Source organism: Haliotis rufescens, unplaced genomic scaffold (genome assembly GCF_023055435.1).
Source record: "Haliotis rufescens isolate VD_foot unplaced genomic scaffold, xgHalRufe1.0.p SCAF_7, whole genome shotgun sequence".
NCBI classification, from domain to species: Eukaryota; Metazoa; Mollusca; class Gastropoda; order Lepetellida; family Haliotidae; genus Haliotis; species Haliotis rufescens.
The window spans coordinates 21,590,110-21,610,867 of NW_025964361.1; the positions used below are offsets into that span (position 1 = coordinate 21,590,110).

General features: G+C 42.0%; 2 protein-coding genes across 2 annotated transcripts; both read right to left on the reverse strand.

Annotated features, from left to right (window-relative positions):
- Nucleotides 1-298: 298 nt before the first annotated feature.
- On the reverse strand, nucleotides 299-1,060 carry LOC124139859 (mitogen-activated protein kinase kinase 4-like). Its single transcript, XM_046507241.2, has one exon. It carries the CDS (start codon nucleotides 1,058-1,060, stop codon nucleotides 299-301), a length of 762 nt encoding a protein of 253 aa, XP_046363197.2.
- Nucleotides 1,061-7,123: 6,063 nt separating this feature from the next.
- On the reverse strand, nucleotides 7,124-19,335 carry LOC124139841. Its single transcript, XM_046507215.2, has 5 exons — nucleotides 18,933-19,335; nucleotides 14,732-14,911; nucleotides 14,167-14,430; nucleotides 9,185-9,435; nucleotides 7,124-8,495 (listed from the first exon to the last, which is right to left on the reverse strand). The coding sequence occupies exons 1-5, from the start codon at nucleotides 19,256-19,258 to the stop codon at nucleotides 7,837-7,839; spliced, it is 1,680 nt and encodes a 559-aa protein (XP_046363171.2). The 5' UTR covers nucleotides 19,259-19,335; the 3' UTR covers nucleotides 7,124-7,836.
- Nucleotides 19,336-20,758: the final 1,423 nt, after the last annotated feature.

The window sequence follows — 20,758 nt, forward strand, 5'->3', positions numbered from 1 at the left end:
TTATTTGGTCAAATCAGAAGGCACGATATAGTCCATGATTTACCGTTTTGGGCTTTTCATGATAAGATCAAGAATATCAGGATTTAAAATAATCAAGAAAAAGAAACGCCTGAAATATTTTTCTTTTAGTGCCGTTGTAGCCGTGATTCTCGATTCTGGATTCATATCCAGACATTTCTTAACCAAACAAAGTAACCTTCTGTCTCGACCTTCAAAAACACTGAAATCGGGCTGAGTAATGACAGTGTCTGTTCCCATTGCGGAGTTGTAGAAGTTGGGCCGCTTTCCTGTCAAACTTTCATATAAGAACACTCCTACCGCTCCATATGTCAAAAGCTTTCATGCAGATGTCGCCTGATGAACGCCGTTCCCTTGCGTGTACCTCTGGTGGGGTGTACTGCGCAGTGCTTATAGTCGGCTTCCGGTCCAGCAATGTATCTTCCGGTCTCAGCTTCATCGCGCCCCCAAAGTCGATTATTTTGACTTTCAAATCTTTTCCGATCAGTACATTAGCCGGCTTGATATCCCGATGAGCAATGTTATAATACTTATGGAAGTATTTGATGGCTTTAACAAGTTGCCTCGCGATCTTTTTCAAAGCTCGTTGTCTCTGGAATGTGTTGTTCCAGGCAATGAAGTCGGCCAAATCGCAGCCATCGAAATACTCCATCATGATCACATGGAGTCCATGAAGGGGAAACAGGTCATAAACTCCAATGATATTTTTGTGCTTCAACGGACTCATAATGCTAAATTCTGTAGCCCATGCCTTGGATATTGTTTCCGAGTGGAGTTGATTTGGGAGCGAGACTTTCGCTGCGTATGTCCGCCCATTTTTCTCCACCTTATATACGGTGGCGGTTCCTCCTGACTTAATTACACTCTGGAACGTGTACCCACGGATGGTACGGCCAAGGAATATATCCTCGTATTGTGGTGGCTTCCAACATGCCCACGATGATGGAGTCGAGACGTCCAGACGGGTGATAGATGATGAAGATAACCGGCCAATGCAATGCTTTCGAGTCTCCTGTTGTCGCAACAAAGGTGTCTTCTCCATAACTCCGCGGCAGCGTTATGTTGGTCCTCAATGCAAGGAGTCAACCTTAACTGGGAACCTGAAATTAAAACAACACCAACGACGTACACCTCCCCCCCCCCCCCCCCCCCCCCTACTCCTAATCCGATGAAGATCAACTACCAAAACAGTTTGAACAAAGGGGCGGTTTTAAAATAGGCTGTTCCAAAGTCTAAAAAATTGATAAACTTGACGAGATGTATGTACTTTTATAGAGAGTTTATAGTCGTTTGGAAGTGTATCGGCTTTGAAAAAGAATACTGGAAACCACACTGTTATACAATTGTACTATTTAACAGAAAGAAACAGATTCACATCGTCCCATAATTAATGAACAAAATGATCTCGTGATTCTTTCTAATGTACGGGGATCAGGGAAACTGTCATAGGAAGTGTCAAAGCGAATCTTAATACGTTTACTGGTTTACTAGAGTAGCAAAGTGGTTAAGGCGTTCGCTCGTCTCACCGAAGACCCGGTTTCGATTAGCGGCGTAAAACATACTCACTCACTTTATCCACCATAGATCGCAGCACATTGTAACATCTATACTGGTACATTTAGACATTTCAACACATGTGCTTCTAAACATTACCTTCTTCATCTTCTACACGACTGATTTATCAAAAGTTTATCAAGGATATGTTTAAAAACAACTTACCAAAGTCTAGTTCTTTTGTTGTGCTTAAGAGATCCCTTTTGAAACCACGAGTTTGCCATTTCTGAGCGGAAAACACATCTGACACGAAAACACGTCTTGTATCGAAGCGCGATGGCTTTTGCTGTGACGTCTTCTTTCTATGACGTCAGACGATTGTGACGTAAAACGATCTACCATCAGCGAACTCTTCTTTCGACAGCACTCGACCCTTTCCGTAACCCGGTATGACACGAGTCGTCACGGGCTCTTGTGCGAAAATGCTATGGAACATCTCCTTTGAAAGGGAATATTTTTCAGTCATCGATTCAAAATATAGAATTATTCTTGCCAAAACATTGTATTTCTTTCAAATGTGTTATCCAGAACGCCGATTTTTGTCTAGGCCATCCAGAATGAAAGCGTGTGAACATGTGTATAAAACCTGAATGACCAAAGTCACCCCCAGAATATTAGATTCCATATAGCATCAGATGGTTACAATGTGTGACCGACTGATCCGTTTTTTATTATGTCATCAACTGAGCCGTGAAGATCCAGGTATAGAAAAGGTCTTCAGCATCCCATGCTTGTCGTAAGAGGCGACTTACGGGATTGGGTGGTCAGGCTCGCTGACTTGGTCCATGCATGTCATCGTATCCCACTTGCGTAGGTCGATACTCATGATGTCGATCACTGAATTGTCTGGTCCAGACTCGGTTATTTACAGACCACCGTCATATAGCTGGAATATTGCCTAAAGCGGGGTTAAACAACAGACAAACAAACAGCTTTAATATTGCTGATTTCGGAGTAAAACAACATTTACTGACACACACGAATCCATTGCAGTGTTCAACTTACACCCCCAAGCGGTTGTCCTTCTTAATGTTCACCTCTTAAAGGAAGCAAACATGCATTTCTGATTATGAAAATTACGCGAATATTAATAGTACTATATTTATCTAGAAGACTGTTTCACTCAATAGGAATAACACTATCAGTCTGCCTCAATGGCACGGAGAATCAAATTCAAAATAGGCATCAGTATAATTATGTTGGGGAAAAAACATGGAAACATTCCCTTCACTTCACTGTAAAGTACTCTTCAGAAGGATAATGTCACTCGATCTTCATGTGCGGCCGTCTGCGTCGGTGGAAAGCGAAGGTGAAGTAAACTGCTTACATTCACAGGAATAGGAACATTCTGTTTCATTTGAACACAAAAGGCACGAAAGCTTGATATTTGTAACACAAATTCTAACGCTATAGAGAAAGTCTTGAGAGCTACAATCTTGAAGTAAGCCCTTCATACTTCAGCCCTGAGAAGGTTGGTTGGTTTGTTGTTTAACGCCTCACTCAGCATTATTCCTGCTATATGACGGCGGTCAGTAAATAAACAAGTCTGGACCAGACAATCCAGTGATTAATATGATGAGGATCGATCCACGCAATTCGGATCGAAGACAAGCATCAACCAAGTCAGCGAGCCTGACCATCCGATCCCGTTAGTCGCCTCTTACGACGTAGTCACCTTTTACGACAAGCATAGTTAGCTGAAGACCTATTCTACCCCGGATCTTCACGGGTCCCCTGGTATTCTGATTAACCTTGGCTAATACAGGATATTTACCACCCCCCAAAACACAAGTATTAACCACGTTATGATATTATTCTTAAATTCTATCGTCACAAACGGTCATTACAAACTTTGCAATTTTCTGGGATATGTGCGATTAATGTTTTACTACATCAGATTCAAACTGAAACTTATATTTTAGAACACAGTTGTACAAAGTCATGTCTTAAAACACAAGTAGACCTATGGCTTGTGACTGATCGCCTTTCGCTGCAATCCATCAGTCCATCCGCTTGAATTATTGCCCTTTTTCGAAGGGAAACTACTCTAGTCTGTGAATCATCACGCTTGTTTTCATTCGTGTTATTCCGGGACAAGCCGAATAGCGACTCGTGTCCCATTCGTGACCAATTCATGTTATTCCGGGACAAGCCGACGAGCGACTCGTGCCCCTCTCGTGGCCATTTTTGCGACTGACGTGCATATTTAAGGGAATTTTCAACTCGTTTCTTAATGATGCACGTATATTCCCCCCATATGGCATATTTATACCCCAGATGCTATTTTTAACACATCAATACACTTACAGTATTTACAGGGTATGACTGAACACATTTAAAAAGTTGGGTACAGTTTCAGATGCAAGACATGGATCTACGTAAAATCAAAACCTATCCCTAAGGGAATCTTTGACCGGAGTACTTGAAGTTACACACACCTTCTAACTGGTTTAACGTATTTTCGCACATAACATTCATCGATAGCGGAACGAGTCTACTTGCAGGTTACGGAAAGGGGAGAGTGGTGATGAATGGCTTGTTTAGAATCTGCCTGGCTATTTCATTGTCATAAAGCTCTCGTTTCCAAACTCTGATAAGTGGGACTACATCAAATTTCAGTAGGCTTGTCTCCTAAATGTACTGTGAATGAAACGAAAGGTAAAACAGAATTCCACTAAGGCCTCATGTTGTGATAAGCAGCAGATTAACGTTACCAACAACAGGTACGAGATAACAAATAGCACACAGATGATAAGTTGGAACCTAATGTACAGTAAGAATAACAAATAGCACACAGATGATAAGTTGGAACCTAATGTACAGTAAGAATAACAAATAGCACACAGATGATTAGATGGAACCTAATGTACAGTAAGAATAACAAATAGCACACAGATGATTAGATGGAACCTAATGTACAGTAAGAATAACAAATAGCACACAGATGATTAGATGGAACCTAATGTACAGTAAGAATAACAAATAGCACACAGATGATTAGATGGAACCTAATGTACAGTAAGAATAACAAATAGCACACAGATGATTAGATGGAACCTAATGTACAGTAAGAATAACAAATAGCACACAGATGATTAGATGGAACCTAATGTACAGTAAGAATAACAAATAGCACACAGATGATTAGATGGAACCTAATGTACAGTAAGAATAACAAATAGCACACAGATGATTAGATGGAACCTAATGTACAGTAAGAATAACAAATAGCACACAGATGATTAGATGGAACCTAATGTACAGTAAGAATAACAAATAACACACAGATAATTAGATGGAACCTAATGTACAGTAAGAATAACAAATAACACACAAGTAATGAAGCCAGATGTACAGTAAGGATAAGGGTTAAAAGGATTAAACAGTTGAGACAAGCTGATTGGATCCTAATTAAAATTGCCTACTGCTTGATTAGATCTTCATAGGCAGACGAGATGTAATATGCTTGACCTCTGCGCCAACACTGTCATCACAAATACAGTTATTATTAGAGCATTTAAAGTGTCATGTAGTTCTCAAAATAACATTCAACTTAAAACTGGATTTTTGTGGAAAGAACTTAAAGCCTAAAACTGCTGTCTGGTATGTGTGGCTACTTCTTCTTTTAACACGTCTGCGTCCATCTTCCACGACGTCCCAGCCAGTGCACCTAGAACAAGTTTACCTACCGGGGGTTTAGGAGAGGTTAAATGGGGTTCACCTCGCGTTCAAAATTATTTCACTTATACAAAGACAGACATGCGTATGCGTGCGCGTGCGTGCGTGCGTGCGTCTGTGTGTCTGTTTGTATTCATCTCCAAGTACAGCATCCATCCTCTGGAGCCTCTAACCAAGCTCCTCACAGCGATAACCCGTTCGCGGAGCTCTATACTATACTATGTTACCGTGAGTGTAACGAAGGTGTCACGCGCTGTGAAGGAGATTGGTCGATGACATGGTGAAATGGTTACCTCACAGCTGACGGCAGGACTGAGGAAGGGAGACAACTGCTGTCAGCGCCAATGATGAAGTCCATGTTTGACGTGCACATGTTTGTCCCTGGTGACGACAACCTTGTCAGCATGCCTACGTTCCCAGTAGCACATCTACATCGAGGCTATGGAATGTCTTGGGACATAGGAAACTATAGAGGTATTAAGTATAAGGCGGTCTACCTTTTACAATGAATGAAAAAGTTCCGATATATATACGCCATTCTACTGCATTAAAGCACAGAGGAGGAGGGTGACTTAAGGTTTAGCTCGCGTCCAAGATTATTGCACTTATATAGCGACGTGCATGAACGTGTATGTGTGTGTGAGGCTTCTTGTACTAGTCCGGACTAATGCCGATTGTATAGTGCTATCCCACTGAGATACCATGCCGCAGATTAACATGGCTACTCCAGTCAGACACAGTATACTGACGCCGAGCCGACCAGTCCTTGTTGTATCTCTTTAAATTGTGCCGAGGGGGAGACGTATGGCTGGGAAGCGATCTGCACAGACGGGAATTGCACCGCGGAAAGTGAGCTGGTTTGTTAATTTAAATCCTCAAGCCAGAGAATACCTAATCTCGAGCATTTGTCGAAACAAGATTCCATTGGACGTAAAAGGCAAAACAGTGGTGTAAATGATAGGATCACAGAATATCAGTGATGGCACCAGGTGTTCGCGAAAAGGATATTAGCAGTCCTGCTCTAACTTCTGAGTAGCGCTCAGCACATGCACACGTTTCATAAAAACGTATGAGCCAGTGAGGAAGTATGGGTAAAAACTCCAGGTGAGGTGAAATGGGGTTTAATGTCGCGTTCAAGATTATTGCACTTTTTGCGACGTGCATGCAGGTGTGTGCGTGTGTGTGCATGCGTGTATGTGTGCTTGTACTAATCCAGACTAATGCCAGTTTTATACCATGAGATACCATGCCGCATTTTTACAAGGATACCCCACTCAGTCACAGTATACTGACCAGGGGCAAACCAGTCCTTGTTTATATCCCTTTCTACCGAGCGCCAGGCAGGGAACAACAAGAACCATTTCTTGCAGTCTTTTGGTATGACGCGGCCGGCATTGAACCACTGACCTTCCGCTCTCCGGGCAGACGCTCTGCCTACGAGACTATGGACTTATTTTCATGTGATTGCGCATCATGTTGAAATCTACACGTCATTTTCAGAAATTCCTCTGAATGTTTTCCATGAAATCCTGGGAAGGACGTTACATCCCTTCCAAGGTGAAAGTTGGATTGATATTTTTGCGTTTCTGGAGGTATAAAAGTGGAAACCGCAAAACTGTGTATTCCGCGTGCCCACCAGTTTTTACTTTTTTTTATCTCCATGAACGCAAAACATATTGAAGTCAGTTCTTATATACAAATATAGACAACAATAATTACATCCAAAACGAATCAGTAGGAAATCAGTGACATCGTTCAGCGCAATAATGCAACACAAGCCCCGCCCATTCTATTATCAGCCAATCAGGAAACAGGTGTTTCTAAGTGGGCGTGGCCTAATATTTTTCGGTTTATGGAAACATGAACGCAAAAATAATGAACTAACATGTTTAATCCACTGATCCTTATAATGATATCATATAACAAATCCATAACAAATGGCAAATGTCTGCTACTACATTAACCATTGGGCAGTATGGCAAGGACTATAGGACGAGTGCCAATTTCTATCGCTTATCATATGTTATGTGTGGCCTAAATGTAGTGTGCCTTCATGCTTAAACAGATGTACTTGTAAACGATTGAGTGAGTGAGTATGGTTTTACGCCGTTTTTAGCAATATCCCACCAATATCACGGCGGTGGACACCAGAAATGGGCTTCACACATTGTACCCATGTCGGGAATCGAACCCGGGTCTTCGGCGTGACGAGCGAACGCTTTAACCACCAGGCTAACCGACCGCCCCTACTTGTAAACGAGGGCCAACGAGACAGCCTATATGTAATAAGCAATTAAGATGCTCTAACTATCGACGTGTTTTTGTTTTACTTCTGTCTGTCTATAGTCCGGTCCATAACCAACAGATAAAGAGACAATGGTGTTGAGTTCCGACTAGCTCTCACTCGATTAAGATGCGGCTCACGCGATCAGCTCATCAAAACAAGAACAGGGAGAGAAAATTGTTTACCCCAACCCAGCGGCGACATGTCAAGATGCAAGTGCAATACTTTATCATTGAAACATATACTTTTTTCTGTTTACAAAAGAAGTCTGCACAACCCTTAACCTGGTCGTGCTTTTGGCATCATTGCGTCCAATACACATATTTATCATGTACACCTGTCATCCAGTAAATCGCCAGCACTGTCAGAACGAGGCAGTGATAAGAACAACGCACACTGCCGCTGACCGGATCGGAAAGGCGCACTCCTCTTGTGTAAAACAAACTCTCATCGAGGAACACAAAATTCTGAAATTTCCCTTGCACCATTGTTCTGAATCTGACGTAGTTTGGAACTCCATTAAGCTGAAATACATGTTTATTTGTGTCCTCAATCACGAGTGGCCCTTGTAACGCCCCATAACATAAATATAGCTTTTGTATGGACCTATTGAGGCTAACTTGTAACTCGCCGAAAACTCTGTGCCCGTAGCTTCCTATGTACGACTCCATTCTGATTTCGGTGTCGGTAGGGGTGCCTGTTTTTTTGTGCCCATCTGTCTCAGAACCTGACTCGTTCGATTTGTGTAAGTCCTGTTTCCATGGTGATGGAAAAGAACACGCGGATGTTGAGTTGAGCCACTGGGGTAGCCCAGACAGTAGGTCCACCACGTAGTACACTATCGGCTGGAGATCGGTCATCGTGTTGCTAGAGATGAAGAGGGCAAGTTTGAATTGCGGCAACACAGCTACCATCGAGACGTGGGCGCCAATAAGACCAGCGTGCCACAGAAACTGGAAACCTGGAACAGCAATGACATGGAACATTAACTTGCAATGTATTTATAATCAGATCTTTCCTACGGACCCGCGAATGCTTGAATGAGCGTGGGGTTTGTACGACGCTGTGGGCAATATTCCAGCAGTGCCCAAAACGCTGATTCTTTGAATCAGTTGGTCTGGTCTGTGAATAATTGTTTTTTAACACTCCTTGACATTCCTTAACAGCTTATGCCTAGCAATCATTTGAAAATCCAGCCAAACCATTGCTTTAATGTGAGACCGCCTCCGTGGTAGAGCGTCCGCCCTGAGAGCGGAGGGTCCTGGGTTTGATCCCAGGCCGCGTCATACCAAGAGACGTTAAAAGATTATACTTGTTGTTACCCTGCCTGGCGCTCGGCATTAACGGGCTTAAACAAGGACTGGTCGTCTCGGAGTCAGTATACTGTGTCTGAGTGGGGTATTCATGTCAATAAACTGCGGCATGGTATCTCAGTGTGCACTATACAATCGGCTTTAGTCCGGACTAGTACAAGCAGCCACACACACACATACACGTTCATGCACGTTGCTATATAAGTGCAATAATCTTGGACGCGACGTTAAACCCCATATAACCCTCCTCCCCTTTGCTTTAATGCAGTAGAATGGCGTATATATATCAGAACATTTTCATTCATTGTAAAAGCGTAGGCCGCCTTATACTAAATACCTCTATAGTTTCCTATGTCCCAAGACAGTCCATAGCCTCGATGTAGATGTGCTACTGGGAACGTAGGCATGCTGACAAGGTTGTCGTCACCAGGGACAAACATGTGCACATCAAACATGGACTTCATCATTGGCGCTGACAGCAGTTGTCTCCCTTCCTCAGTCCTGCCGTCAGCTGTGAGGAATTGTAACCATTTCACCATGTCATCGACCGTAGCTACAATACCTCCTGCAGGCTCCAGAGGGTGGATGCTGTACATAGAAATGACGAAAATGTTTACAGTGAACAAGCAATGACACTGTCAATGTCATTACTTTAAAACAAATATTTTACCCAAGCACATTCGATACCTTTGACAACACTTTTATATGACGTTTGTTTGTTTTCGCCGCAGTGGGGGGTCGATTAGATGAAGTCAACGTGCCTGACCCTCTGATCCATTGTCTCCTAGGACAAGCATAGGTTGCTGGGGATCTGTCATAACCCCATCCATTGTCTCCTAGGACAAGCATAGGTTGCTGGGGATCTGTCATAACCCCATCCATTGTCTCCTAGGACAAGCATAGGTTGCTGGGGATCTGTCATAACCCCATCCATTGTCTCCTAGGACAAGCATAGGTTGCTGGGGATCTGTCATAACCCCAAATCGATAACTGTGACCACCTAACCCAATCAAAGTGAGTGAGTATTCTTTTACGCCGCTTTTAGCAATATTCCAGCAATATCACGGCGGGGGACACCAGAAATGGGATTCACGCATTGTACCCATGTCGGGAATCGAACCCGGGTCTTTTACGCCGCTTTTAGCAAATTTCACCAATATCACGGCGGGGGACACCAGAAATGGGCTTCACACATTGTACCCATGTCGGGAATCGAACCCGGGTCTTTTACGCCGCTTTTAGCAATATTCCAGCAATATCACGGCGGGGGACACCAGAAATGGGCTTCACGCATTGTACCCATGTCGGGAATCGAACCCGGGTCTTTTACGCCGCTTTTAGCAATATTCCAGCAATATCACGGCGGGGGACACCAGAAATGGGCTTCACGCATTGTACCCATGTCGGGAATCGGACCCGGGTCTTTTACGCCGCTTTTAGCAATATTCCAGCAATATCACGGCGGGGGACACCAGAAATGGGCTTCACGCATTGTACCCATGTCGGGAATCGAACCCGGGTCTTTTACGCCGCTTTTAGCAATATTCCAGCAATATCACGGCGGGGGACACCAGAAATGGGCTTCACGCATTGTACCCATGTCGGGAATCAAACCCGGGTCTTGGGGTGACGAACGAACTCTTTAACCACAAGGCCCCACTCCCAAATCAAAAGATGCCTCTGTCAGTTAGATGTCGGATTGTCAGATTCAGCTGCACTATACTCTAAATTTCGGCAACATTGCCAGAGCCAACCTTATAATACCCCGTTCACTAAGGTAAATAAATATAGATATGGTATGTAAATGAAGATAGGCACAGGTATTCATCAGTCTGTTCACAACTTTCAACACGAAAAGGTTGTTTGCCAGTCAAAATCGAATGAGAAGAGAGTTAACTTACAATAATCATGTAGCAAAATGTGTTTGATTTAATCTGTACAATCTGGGGACTGGGTGTGCCTTAACGGATGTTTTTCTTGTTTTTGTTTTTTTGTTTTGTTTTTCTTCTTTTACTTGCTTATAGTGTTTTCTTTCAATCTATAAATGTTTTACTTATTTTAATGACTTTAGTGACTCATTGGTCATACTGGCCGGGCATTGAACACATCTTCCCGAGCTACGTAGCAATTTTATGCTGTACAATGCGTGACACTTAAATAAAAATGTCATTCTTCGTCTTCTTCTTCTTCTGTGTTAATTAGATCATCCTCTGGTGTTGGCATAAACGTTCACGTGACAACATATCCACACAGTGTAAATTTGCACTTGTGTAAATTTACATTTGCACCTGCTCCGGACATAAATATACACACATGCGTAATGCATGCGTTCACACGACGTATACTCACGTGTGTATATTTACACAGGTATGCAAATGTAACGCATATGTATATAGGTGCATGTGAACGGGGTATTAGTTTATGTTCCTGATTGGAAAAATAATCGGTATGAAGAAAGACAGGTTGAACCATATACAAAACACAAATGTTCCCTCGCTAATGCACCTTTTCGAGTGCAGATGCAACCTGATTAAAACCAGATCTTCACCCCCGATGCAGTATTTCTCTGCGTGAAGATCACAGGACAGCTCCACCGGAGGCCGCGTTGGTGGGCTTCGCTAATCAGCCAGTCAGCGTCGGCTTCTAAATCCTCGGCTCCAGCTCCGAATGTAGATAATTAAGAACGCGCTATAATTGTTGCGGATATTTAAACACCAAATCGTTTCTAGCAACTACACTGAAACAGGAGTTCCATCGAAGCAATATTTGAGTTATTAGAGGGTTTTCATTTTGTACAAATCAAAATTTCTGAATCGGAGTGGTAGAGAAATCGTTTAGAGAGCTGAAATCGGATTGGCTCAAGAATCCATGCATCTTTCATTCAGATATGACGGTCAGTTTGCTCAAGATTTACTTGACGCGAACTTCCGTGGAGGTGTTGTGCAGAGGTATCGTAAAGGAGTAAAATGACAGGTTTTAATGAGATCGTGTGTAGATCCTATGGCACTCAGGAAAAAAACGACTGGGTGGTATTAGAGAATGCACATATTAAAAGTACGCATTTTGAGGTCTGTATTTTGTAACAACCCAAACGACTTAATTAGCATGGCGGACAAGGCCTGTAAGCTGATTGGGTCTTTCCACCAGCTGGGTACAGAAAGTACGCGATCGTTTCATTAGTTGTTGTTGTACATATGCATTTCCTCATTGAATGTGATATGTACACTTACTTACTGTGTGACATGTTTACGGAAATGAAGTAGAATGACATGATCCCATCTTTTAACAACTCCTCACCAGTCGAAAGGTTCATGTACTATTTAAATACGTCAGACACTATTCATAAACTTTGTAAAACCGTTTTAACCATGTATCGCCGACGTTAAATGTTGTCTTGACCGTTTTACATATACATGTTATTGTTTCTGTTAGAATATATGCATCTTCCCGAAGCCAGGGAGTCAACGGACTATAAACGGCCATTTTCCACAGTGGTAACTGGACTTATATAGTAGTATGTATGTAGCTTGTGCGACCAAGCGTGTAATTTTGGAGGTAATTTACCCCAACAAGGCCATACATATTGAGTATGTATAAGCTCCGCCTGCGCCGTATTTTCGTTCCAGCCTTTGAAATTGATAGACAAGACAAAATGCATATAAACCTTATTTAAGCGGCGTTTTCGATGTTTTGAATATGACATTTGCATTAACGATATTGCGATCTATCCAAATCTACAAAGTTGTATATTCCCATGAGATTTTACTTTATGTCATTGTGATAAACATAAATTGAAAAAAATATTATGTTATGAAGAAAGAACGAAGAAGTCCTGATTTACGACTAAAAATTTAACATTGTATTATCACACATACATGCTTTTTGTTTATTTCTTGTATTTTAGATTTTAAGTATAAGTCATGTACATAATTAAATGCAGTATTAGTCATCTTATTTTATTGCTCAGCCTACCTTAAACATTACACTATCAGTCACTGCCTAATCTGTATGGCTAGTTTGGGTTGTCAGCCGAGCTGTATACTGGACACCTTAGAAGTTACTAGTATGTGGTCACTCCACATATAGTCTTCGAAGGATAAACATATACTAGTACACATATCTATATTCTGGCTTGTGATTCTTTTGGGAACTTTGGATCAAATTCAAGGGTTAGTATTATATTATCGGATTGAGGATTTTGTTAATTAATTGTATTTGCAATATTGTATATATTGTTTGTATTTGGATATATGTGTTTTAGACACGACTACACGGAATGTGGATTCGTGATTATTAGGCTTTAGAAAACCACACAAGTATCCTAATTTCATTAAATCATGTATACACATTAAGCTAAAAAGTAATATTGGTAATTTTAGTTATAATAGTTGAACTTATTTGTGATATAAGAGGTAAGGCTAAGCGAGTATGCATGTGATGAATGCATGCTCGCATAAGCATAAATAAAAGAAAGCAAGCATGAATGCATGAGGCAGTGTATTGTATTGCTCTATCATGCTCAGCTTATGTTTACTTGTATATATGATAGAAGGTATTAGTGCTGAGTTCATACCTCTGTTCTCATTGGCATGTCTGCATGTACATGTGTATGCGTTTGAACATAAATACTGCCTATGAAAGGAAAGTGAGCACAGAGTAATTTGTGAATCACAAACACAGTGCAGGGAGGACACCTCTACACTTGATACATGTATTATACAGACTTTGTGTCACAAATGTCTCCGAAAGACAAAACATTTCGTATGTCCTGCATATGAGGAATATCCATGGAAGGTTGTGTACTGTTTAGAATGTTGAATCATATGTACATAATAAGCCTTTGTAACGACAGAGAATTAGTATTGTAGAACGGATGAAACGTCAGTCATGATGGCGACTGGTTGCATGTTACTCCCAGTATTGTAGATCCACTTTCATACAGAGTTACAGTATTGCAAAACGTATATTTCCGATGAAAGAAGCATGTTTATTATTGCTTGCTGAGGACATGGTCTGGTGGGTGGGTGCCTAAAAAGAATTATTAAACGGAAATAATAAGAAAAATGTTTTTACGTTTGTTAGCCACCAAATTGTTGCTTTTGTTGCACCCATGTCACCAAATGATTCCGTTAACTACAACAGTTTGGTGTATACGTCAACATGCATCCCTGCACCCCATTTGTGTCCGTATAATTATGATACTATCTCACTAACAGTCGATCGTCGCCATGTATTGATCTCCACTGATTTGTCTGCCCCGGATTATGTACAGCCCGTGTTATATGGCAGGTCTAGCGGTGGACAACCACATTCACTCACCTGTACGCATGGCGAGGAGTCTGCAAGACGCTCCCAACCTTCTTGTAGTACCCGGGTGTAAACCGTCCTGGTGACTCGAGGATGGGCGTCCCGAGCACCCCCGAGCTGGTCATGTTTAAAGGGTCAAAGATAGTCAGCTGGAGAAGTTCTTCCCATGTTTTCTCTGTGATGACCTCGGCCACGTGACCAGCTAAGGTCACAATGAAGTTGTTGTACACCCAGCGATCCCTAAAACCCACCTTCTCTTCCAGATAGCGAATATCCCTACAGACAATAAGCAAACACTGGAACCAGTAAAAGCAGACATACATTTTAGGTTTTTTTTCGGTAAATCTTTGCACTTTCTGAAAACTGTTATTTGTAAGCGTTCATGGATGGTTTGCGACTCTTTTCAGTGATTCTTCCTATGTTTGTACCTTTTGCCGTTTTGTGTATGCCAAATGCGTGGATCGATGCTCATGATATCAATCACTGGATTGTCTGGTCAAGCCTCGATTATTTACAGACCGACGTCATAAAGCTGGCATATTGCTGAGTGCGGCGTTAAATAAGCAAACAAACAAACCTTGCTAGATCAGCGCGAGTATAGGTGCTGTCGTACTTGTAGAACAAAGCCACGCCGGGGCCCATCAGACCAGTTCGGTGAGCTAGCAAGTCCTTTATAGTTGTCAGTTTGGTTCTCTCTTCATCTATAAACCGAAAGTCTTCGCCCAAAACATCAGCGACTTTTGAGTCCCACGTCAACCTGAAGAAGAACACCAGTAATGGTTGGAAGCTATGCATGGTGACTACAATGGAGCTACGACCGCACACGTACACTCTTCAAAAATATAAAACGCACAGGTAGATTTTTAGGAATTTCTTTTGTACCTGATAAAGTCGATATATTTGATTTAATATCCTACATACAAATATGAAATTTTGGTGTTCGATAGTCACATGTTGTCGTTGTAGAAAGGCGTTGAAAACTGTTTATTGTCATGTCACATAAGGCCACAAGGTTGCGCCTAACTCAGTATCTCGTGTGACCGCCCCGGGCAGCAATCACGACTCTGCATCTCCTCGACACTGATTGGATAACTATACGAATTCTGTCCTGCAAAATTCTGCGCCATTCTGCTTGTAACGCGTTTGCCAGTTGTGGGAATGTCTGCAGCGTGTTCGGACGTTGACGTACACGTCGATCGAGTTCATTCATCCCAGAGGTGTTCGATTGGGTTGAGATCTGGAGATCTCGACGGCCAGAGCAAGCCGTTCATGTTGGCAATATGAAGGTAGTCTACCGTGACACGAGCTGTGTGCGGCGGAGCCTTGTCCTGTTGAAACAGCTCCCTCTGGCGGTCAATAATTGGAAGAAGGTGAGGTTGAAGCATTTCATTCATATAGCGATTTGCTGTCAAATTTTCCTGAACCACAACCAAGTCAGATCTCGTGGTGTAGGATATGCCCCCCCCCCCCCCCATGCCATGACACTACCGCCACCGAATTTGTCGAATTCACGTTCACAATGTGGGGCAAAACGCTCATTTCAACGACGATAAACACGTTGTCTTCCATCTCGCCGGTGAAGAAGAAAATGTGATTCATCGCTGAATTCCAAATTCCAAGGCTGTAAGGTATGGCACCAACGCAAGCGTCGCTATCGATGGATCTGTTGCAAAACAGGGACGATAACTGGTCTTCTGGGTCGGATTCCAGCCTCGCGAAGGTGGTCGAATGTAGCGACCCTGTGCAAGGGTGGTAGCTCTTGGTCGGCCGGTCTACAGTGGAATTGAACTGTGTGTATCGGTCACAAAGGCGGCAAATGGTTCTGTGGTGGACGTTGAAATTGCGTGCAACAGAAGGCTGTGATTCCCCTCTTTGGATACGTCCTATGGCGATGTTTCGATCGGCAACGCTGAGTCTCGGCATTTTCGAACTTGAAAAATGTTGACAAATGAATGACAAATTATTGGCTTATGCTTGCCTTTTTGTAGCCACTACCACGAGTTACGAATGCCATAACTTGCATATGCATTTTGCTTTACTGTTTTTCTCCATGATATTTTTGATTAAGTGTGAAAAGAATGCCGTTTAAGACACTGCAAATCGACAATGGCTGCGTTTTGACGCACCGTTTGTCGAATACCAGGCCACCAACATTTTCCAATAACATATAGCCAATTTATATACCGGATTCTTTGTTTAGTCAGGTTAAATGAACTACATACTACCTGTGCATCTCATTTTTTTAAAAGTGTATTTGTCTCGACACTATCGCAACTGATGTACAATGGTTGCAATAAACGTTGGAGGTTTTCAATTGTATTTGTTCGAATGAATTTCAATTTTCAAAGACTTGCTCCCACTTTGCAACGTTATATTCAGTCCGAAGGGACACACACACACACACACACACACACACACACACACACACACACCAAAACGCAACCCTCAGCGTATTAGCCCCATCCATATGATGGAGCATTACGCCACACTCGCCGATGCAATCTGCGTTAGCAGGCAAATAGTGTCGGTTTGGGAAGATTGAATGATTATGAAATGTGAGTAAATCATCAGTTAAAGATGCATTCTGAAACTTACTCGCGTATGTTTGTGGTTATGCTGAACTCCGATGTGCCATTTCGAAGCAGAAAGATAACCTTCAAAATAACGTGTGACTCAGGATCGTGTGGTCAAGCTTGACAACGACAACGTTGCTCATAATACCAGTCACTGGATTGTCTTGGCCAGAATCGGATATTCACTCATTCGTATATATTCACTCATTGACTTTTGAAACCATACAATTTCAATCGAAATATTCGATGCGTTTACGAATTTTATTATGTTTTTCATTATGTTATACCTACATAAAGCAAACATGGAAGTAAAATCTTTTAAATATATTCGTCAAAAATAATAACTTCAGTTAATAATTTAAACCAAACACTGTAGACAACGATTCGAAGTCAGTGATATAATATTTCAGCGAAATTGTGCAACACAAGCCCTACCCACTCTATTATCAGCCAATCAGGAAACAGTAGTCCGTTAGCAGGCGTGACTATCTTTGTTCGGTTTATGGAACATCGACCTAAAAAGAATTGACGGTTTGCCAACCAAATGACATGGTATTACATGCAATATGTATTTAATGGTTAATGGTTTGGGAACTGGCGGCTATACACATGTCCATGTCTGCAATGTGCACTCTGACCAAGATTGTGGAGACTCAGCACCCGAGTGATTCATGCACATGTATATATATTTCAAAAGCATAGCAGTACACCCACTATATTTGGGTGTCAGTAGTCAATTAGCTAGCCGACATGTTTAATCTGTCACACTTTACACCCCGAGACAGTAGCCCCTGCAGCTCCTTTACCAATATTTCAGCATTATATTATTTCGGGAGATACACCGAACATGTTCCGCACTGTGTACCAGAATGGACGAGTGTTCAGCAGGCTGTCCCGTCACTCACACTTCTGTGGATCGGATGGTCACAATGTGTGATCTGGCTGAGTGTGTGTGTGTCATCATACCGCCACGGCTTGTATGCACACATACCACCTAATCAACATACATATGCACGCATACCACCTGAACAATATACATATGCACGCATACCACCTAATCAACATACATATGAACGCATACCACCTGATCAATATACATATGCACGCATACCACCTAATCAACATACATATGCCCGCATACCACCTGATCAATATACATATGCACGCATACCACCTTATCAACATACATATGCACGCATACCACCTGATCAATATACATATGCACGCATACCACCTAATCAACATACATATGCACGCATACCACCTGAACAATATACATATGCACGCATACCACCTAATCAACATACATATGCACGCATACCACCTGATCAATATACATATGCACGCATACCACCTAATCAACATACATATGCACGCATTCCACCTGAACAATATACATATGCACGCATACCACCTAATCAACATACATATGCACGCATACCACCTGATCAATATACATATGCACGCATACCACCTAATCAACATACATATGCACGCATACCCCCTGATCAATATACATATGCACGCATACCACCTAATCAACATACATATGCACGCATACCACCTGATCAACATACATATGCACGCATACCACCTAATCAACATACATATGCACGCATAACACCTAATCTATATACATATGCACCCATACCACCTAATCAACATACATATGCACGCATACCACCTAATCTATATACATATGCACGCATAACACCTAATCTATATACATATGCACGCATAACACCTTATCTATATACATATGCACCCATACCACCTAATCAACATACATATGCACGCATAACACCTATTCTATATACATATGCACGCATAACACCTAATCTATATACATATGCACGCATAACACCTAATCAATATACATATGCACTCATAACACCTAATCAACATACATATGCACCCATACCACCTAATCAAGATACATATGCACGCATACCACCAATTCAACATACATATGCATGCATACCATCTATGTGAGATACATATGTACGCAAACCATCTGTGTGACATGCATATGCATGCATACCATGTGTGACATACATATGCATGCTTACAATCTGTGTGACATACATATGCATGCATACCATGTGTGTGACATACATATGCATGCATACCATGTGTGCAACATGCACGTATATGCATACCATCTGAGCAACACACATATGCAGGCATACACTGTGTTTAACTTGCCTTCCTTGCGTTTCCTCCATGGCAATAGCCAAGACTACTGCCGTGAATCCCTTCGTCGTAGAACCAATGGCAAACAGAGTTCCATCTGCTGTAACGTTCCTCTGCTTGTCAACATCCTCTACTCCGAATCCTCTCGCAACCACCGCATCCTCCTTGACGATCCCAATACCTAGGCCAGACACGCCCTTGCATGCCATGTACTCCGATACAAAAGCTTCAATAGATCTCGTCTGCTCTTCAGTGATAACAGACGACACTTCCTGACGAAATATACCATACAAAAGTATGAAAACTATTTGTTTGAAAATGAAACGCATCAAACCCATGCTGTCGGTGAAGTCAGATTTGTTGCAAAACACCACTGGCGCCGGCTATATTCGTTATATAGACAGAAGAGCAATCTACTTGCTCTTACCCTACTTAAACTATGGGCGGATGTAGAACTAGGGGCGGAGTGTATACATGTCAACAGACGTTTCGCTGGGCGCCTGTTACTATTTGTTGATACATCTAAGAACGTTCTGGAAATTAATATTTATGGAATCCGTAGTTAAAGCTGTCACGAAAGCTATGAACTAGCGTTCACTTGAATGTTCTCGTTTTTGGCCAAAGTTGGACCTTGGAGATCCATCAATTCATTAATCTTGCAAGACGTTTCCTAAGTCCATCTGCCAGACCTCAGTAGAATATATTGTGAGAGGAGTCCAACTCAAGTCTGGAATGATTTGGAATGATTACCTGAGCTGGAGGCAAATTAAGGATGGTTTTTGCCTCAAATTGAAATTTACTTTTGATTTTGTGGAAACATATTTTTAAACGAGATACTTGTATTTCTGGGACTAAATCTTAGTCTAGACGTTTCCCCGTGCTTCGACCCCATTGGTTTCCCGCAAGGAATAGGTTACTTAAACACCGAAACACTCTTTAATATCTATCTTAGTCATTCCTGTGCAGACTTACAGTTTGTTTAAACTGAGCCATGTGGATAGACAGAGGGGCAGCAAGGTGAATGCGTAGAGCGTCGTTTTGAGCAGTGTTTCAATTTTGCCTAAGCCCGTATTCTTGATTTAAGATGAAAGCCCATATTAAACTAAGACGTTTCCCTTTATGATTTGACAGACAACGGATCATAAACTGTACGTATATGGTATTCGAACCCACAACCAGCAGATCCTGCCACGGCGAAGGGGTGTAACACTGCATAGCGAATTGCAGCGCTTTCAACCCGGTTGTGAGTCTATGCAGGTGTATTGGCAAGGATGCCGCGACTTCGTGTTTCTCCTTAACGACAACTAACAGTAATTAAGCTTCACACTTGTTATTCCCTACATGTATATATTATTGCTGTTGAGACTAGGAATGTTCACCGACATAAATCCTTCGTTGAAAACATACCGAGTCCGGGCAGCGCATTTGCAAAATATAGCAAGATCTTACTGCCTGGCATTCTGCATGTGCGCAGATAACAGTAGAAAACTCACGCCCAAGATGCAGATCTGCGCACCGGACAGGAAATAAAGAAATCAGTTTGAATGTGTGGGGTATTTAATGATTGTAAAATGTGATTTCTGTCCTAAACACCGTCTTGTTTGTTTCTGAAGAAATATTTCACATCCTCCTATGTACACTATTTACAAAGAAAACTGTCTGAAAAGACAGGCTGATAGTCGACCAAGTCCCGTTGTGATAAGGAACTGTTCCTTTTTTACCGTGTCTTAGAGCAGTTCATGCTTCTTTGTTTCATTATCACTGTCAATCGATATATTCTTTGAAATGTTCTTGGGTGTTCCTGCTGTTAAAGGCACAATACTAGGTTGCATTGCTCT

Excerpts from the sequence above, each read along its gene's own strand:
- LOC124139841 (XM_046507215.2), bottom strand. The coding sequence starts at position 19,258 with ATGGGTTTGATGCGTTTCATTTTCAAACAAATAGTTTTCATACTTTTG. Across the intron at positions 14,912-18,932 it reads ATGGAGGAAACGCAAGGAAG|GTTGACGTGGGACTCAAAAG; the intron begins GCAAGTTAAACA and ends GTTCTTCTTCAG. Across the intron at positions 14,431-14,731 it reads ACTCGCGCTGATCTAGCAAG|GGATATTCGCTATCTGGAAG; the intron begins GTTTGTTTGTTT and ends TATTGTCTGTAG.
- LOC124139859 (XM_046507241.2), bottom strand. The coding sequence starts at position 1,060 with ATGGAGAAGACACCTTTGTTGCGACAACAGGAGACTCGAAAGCATTGC.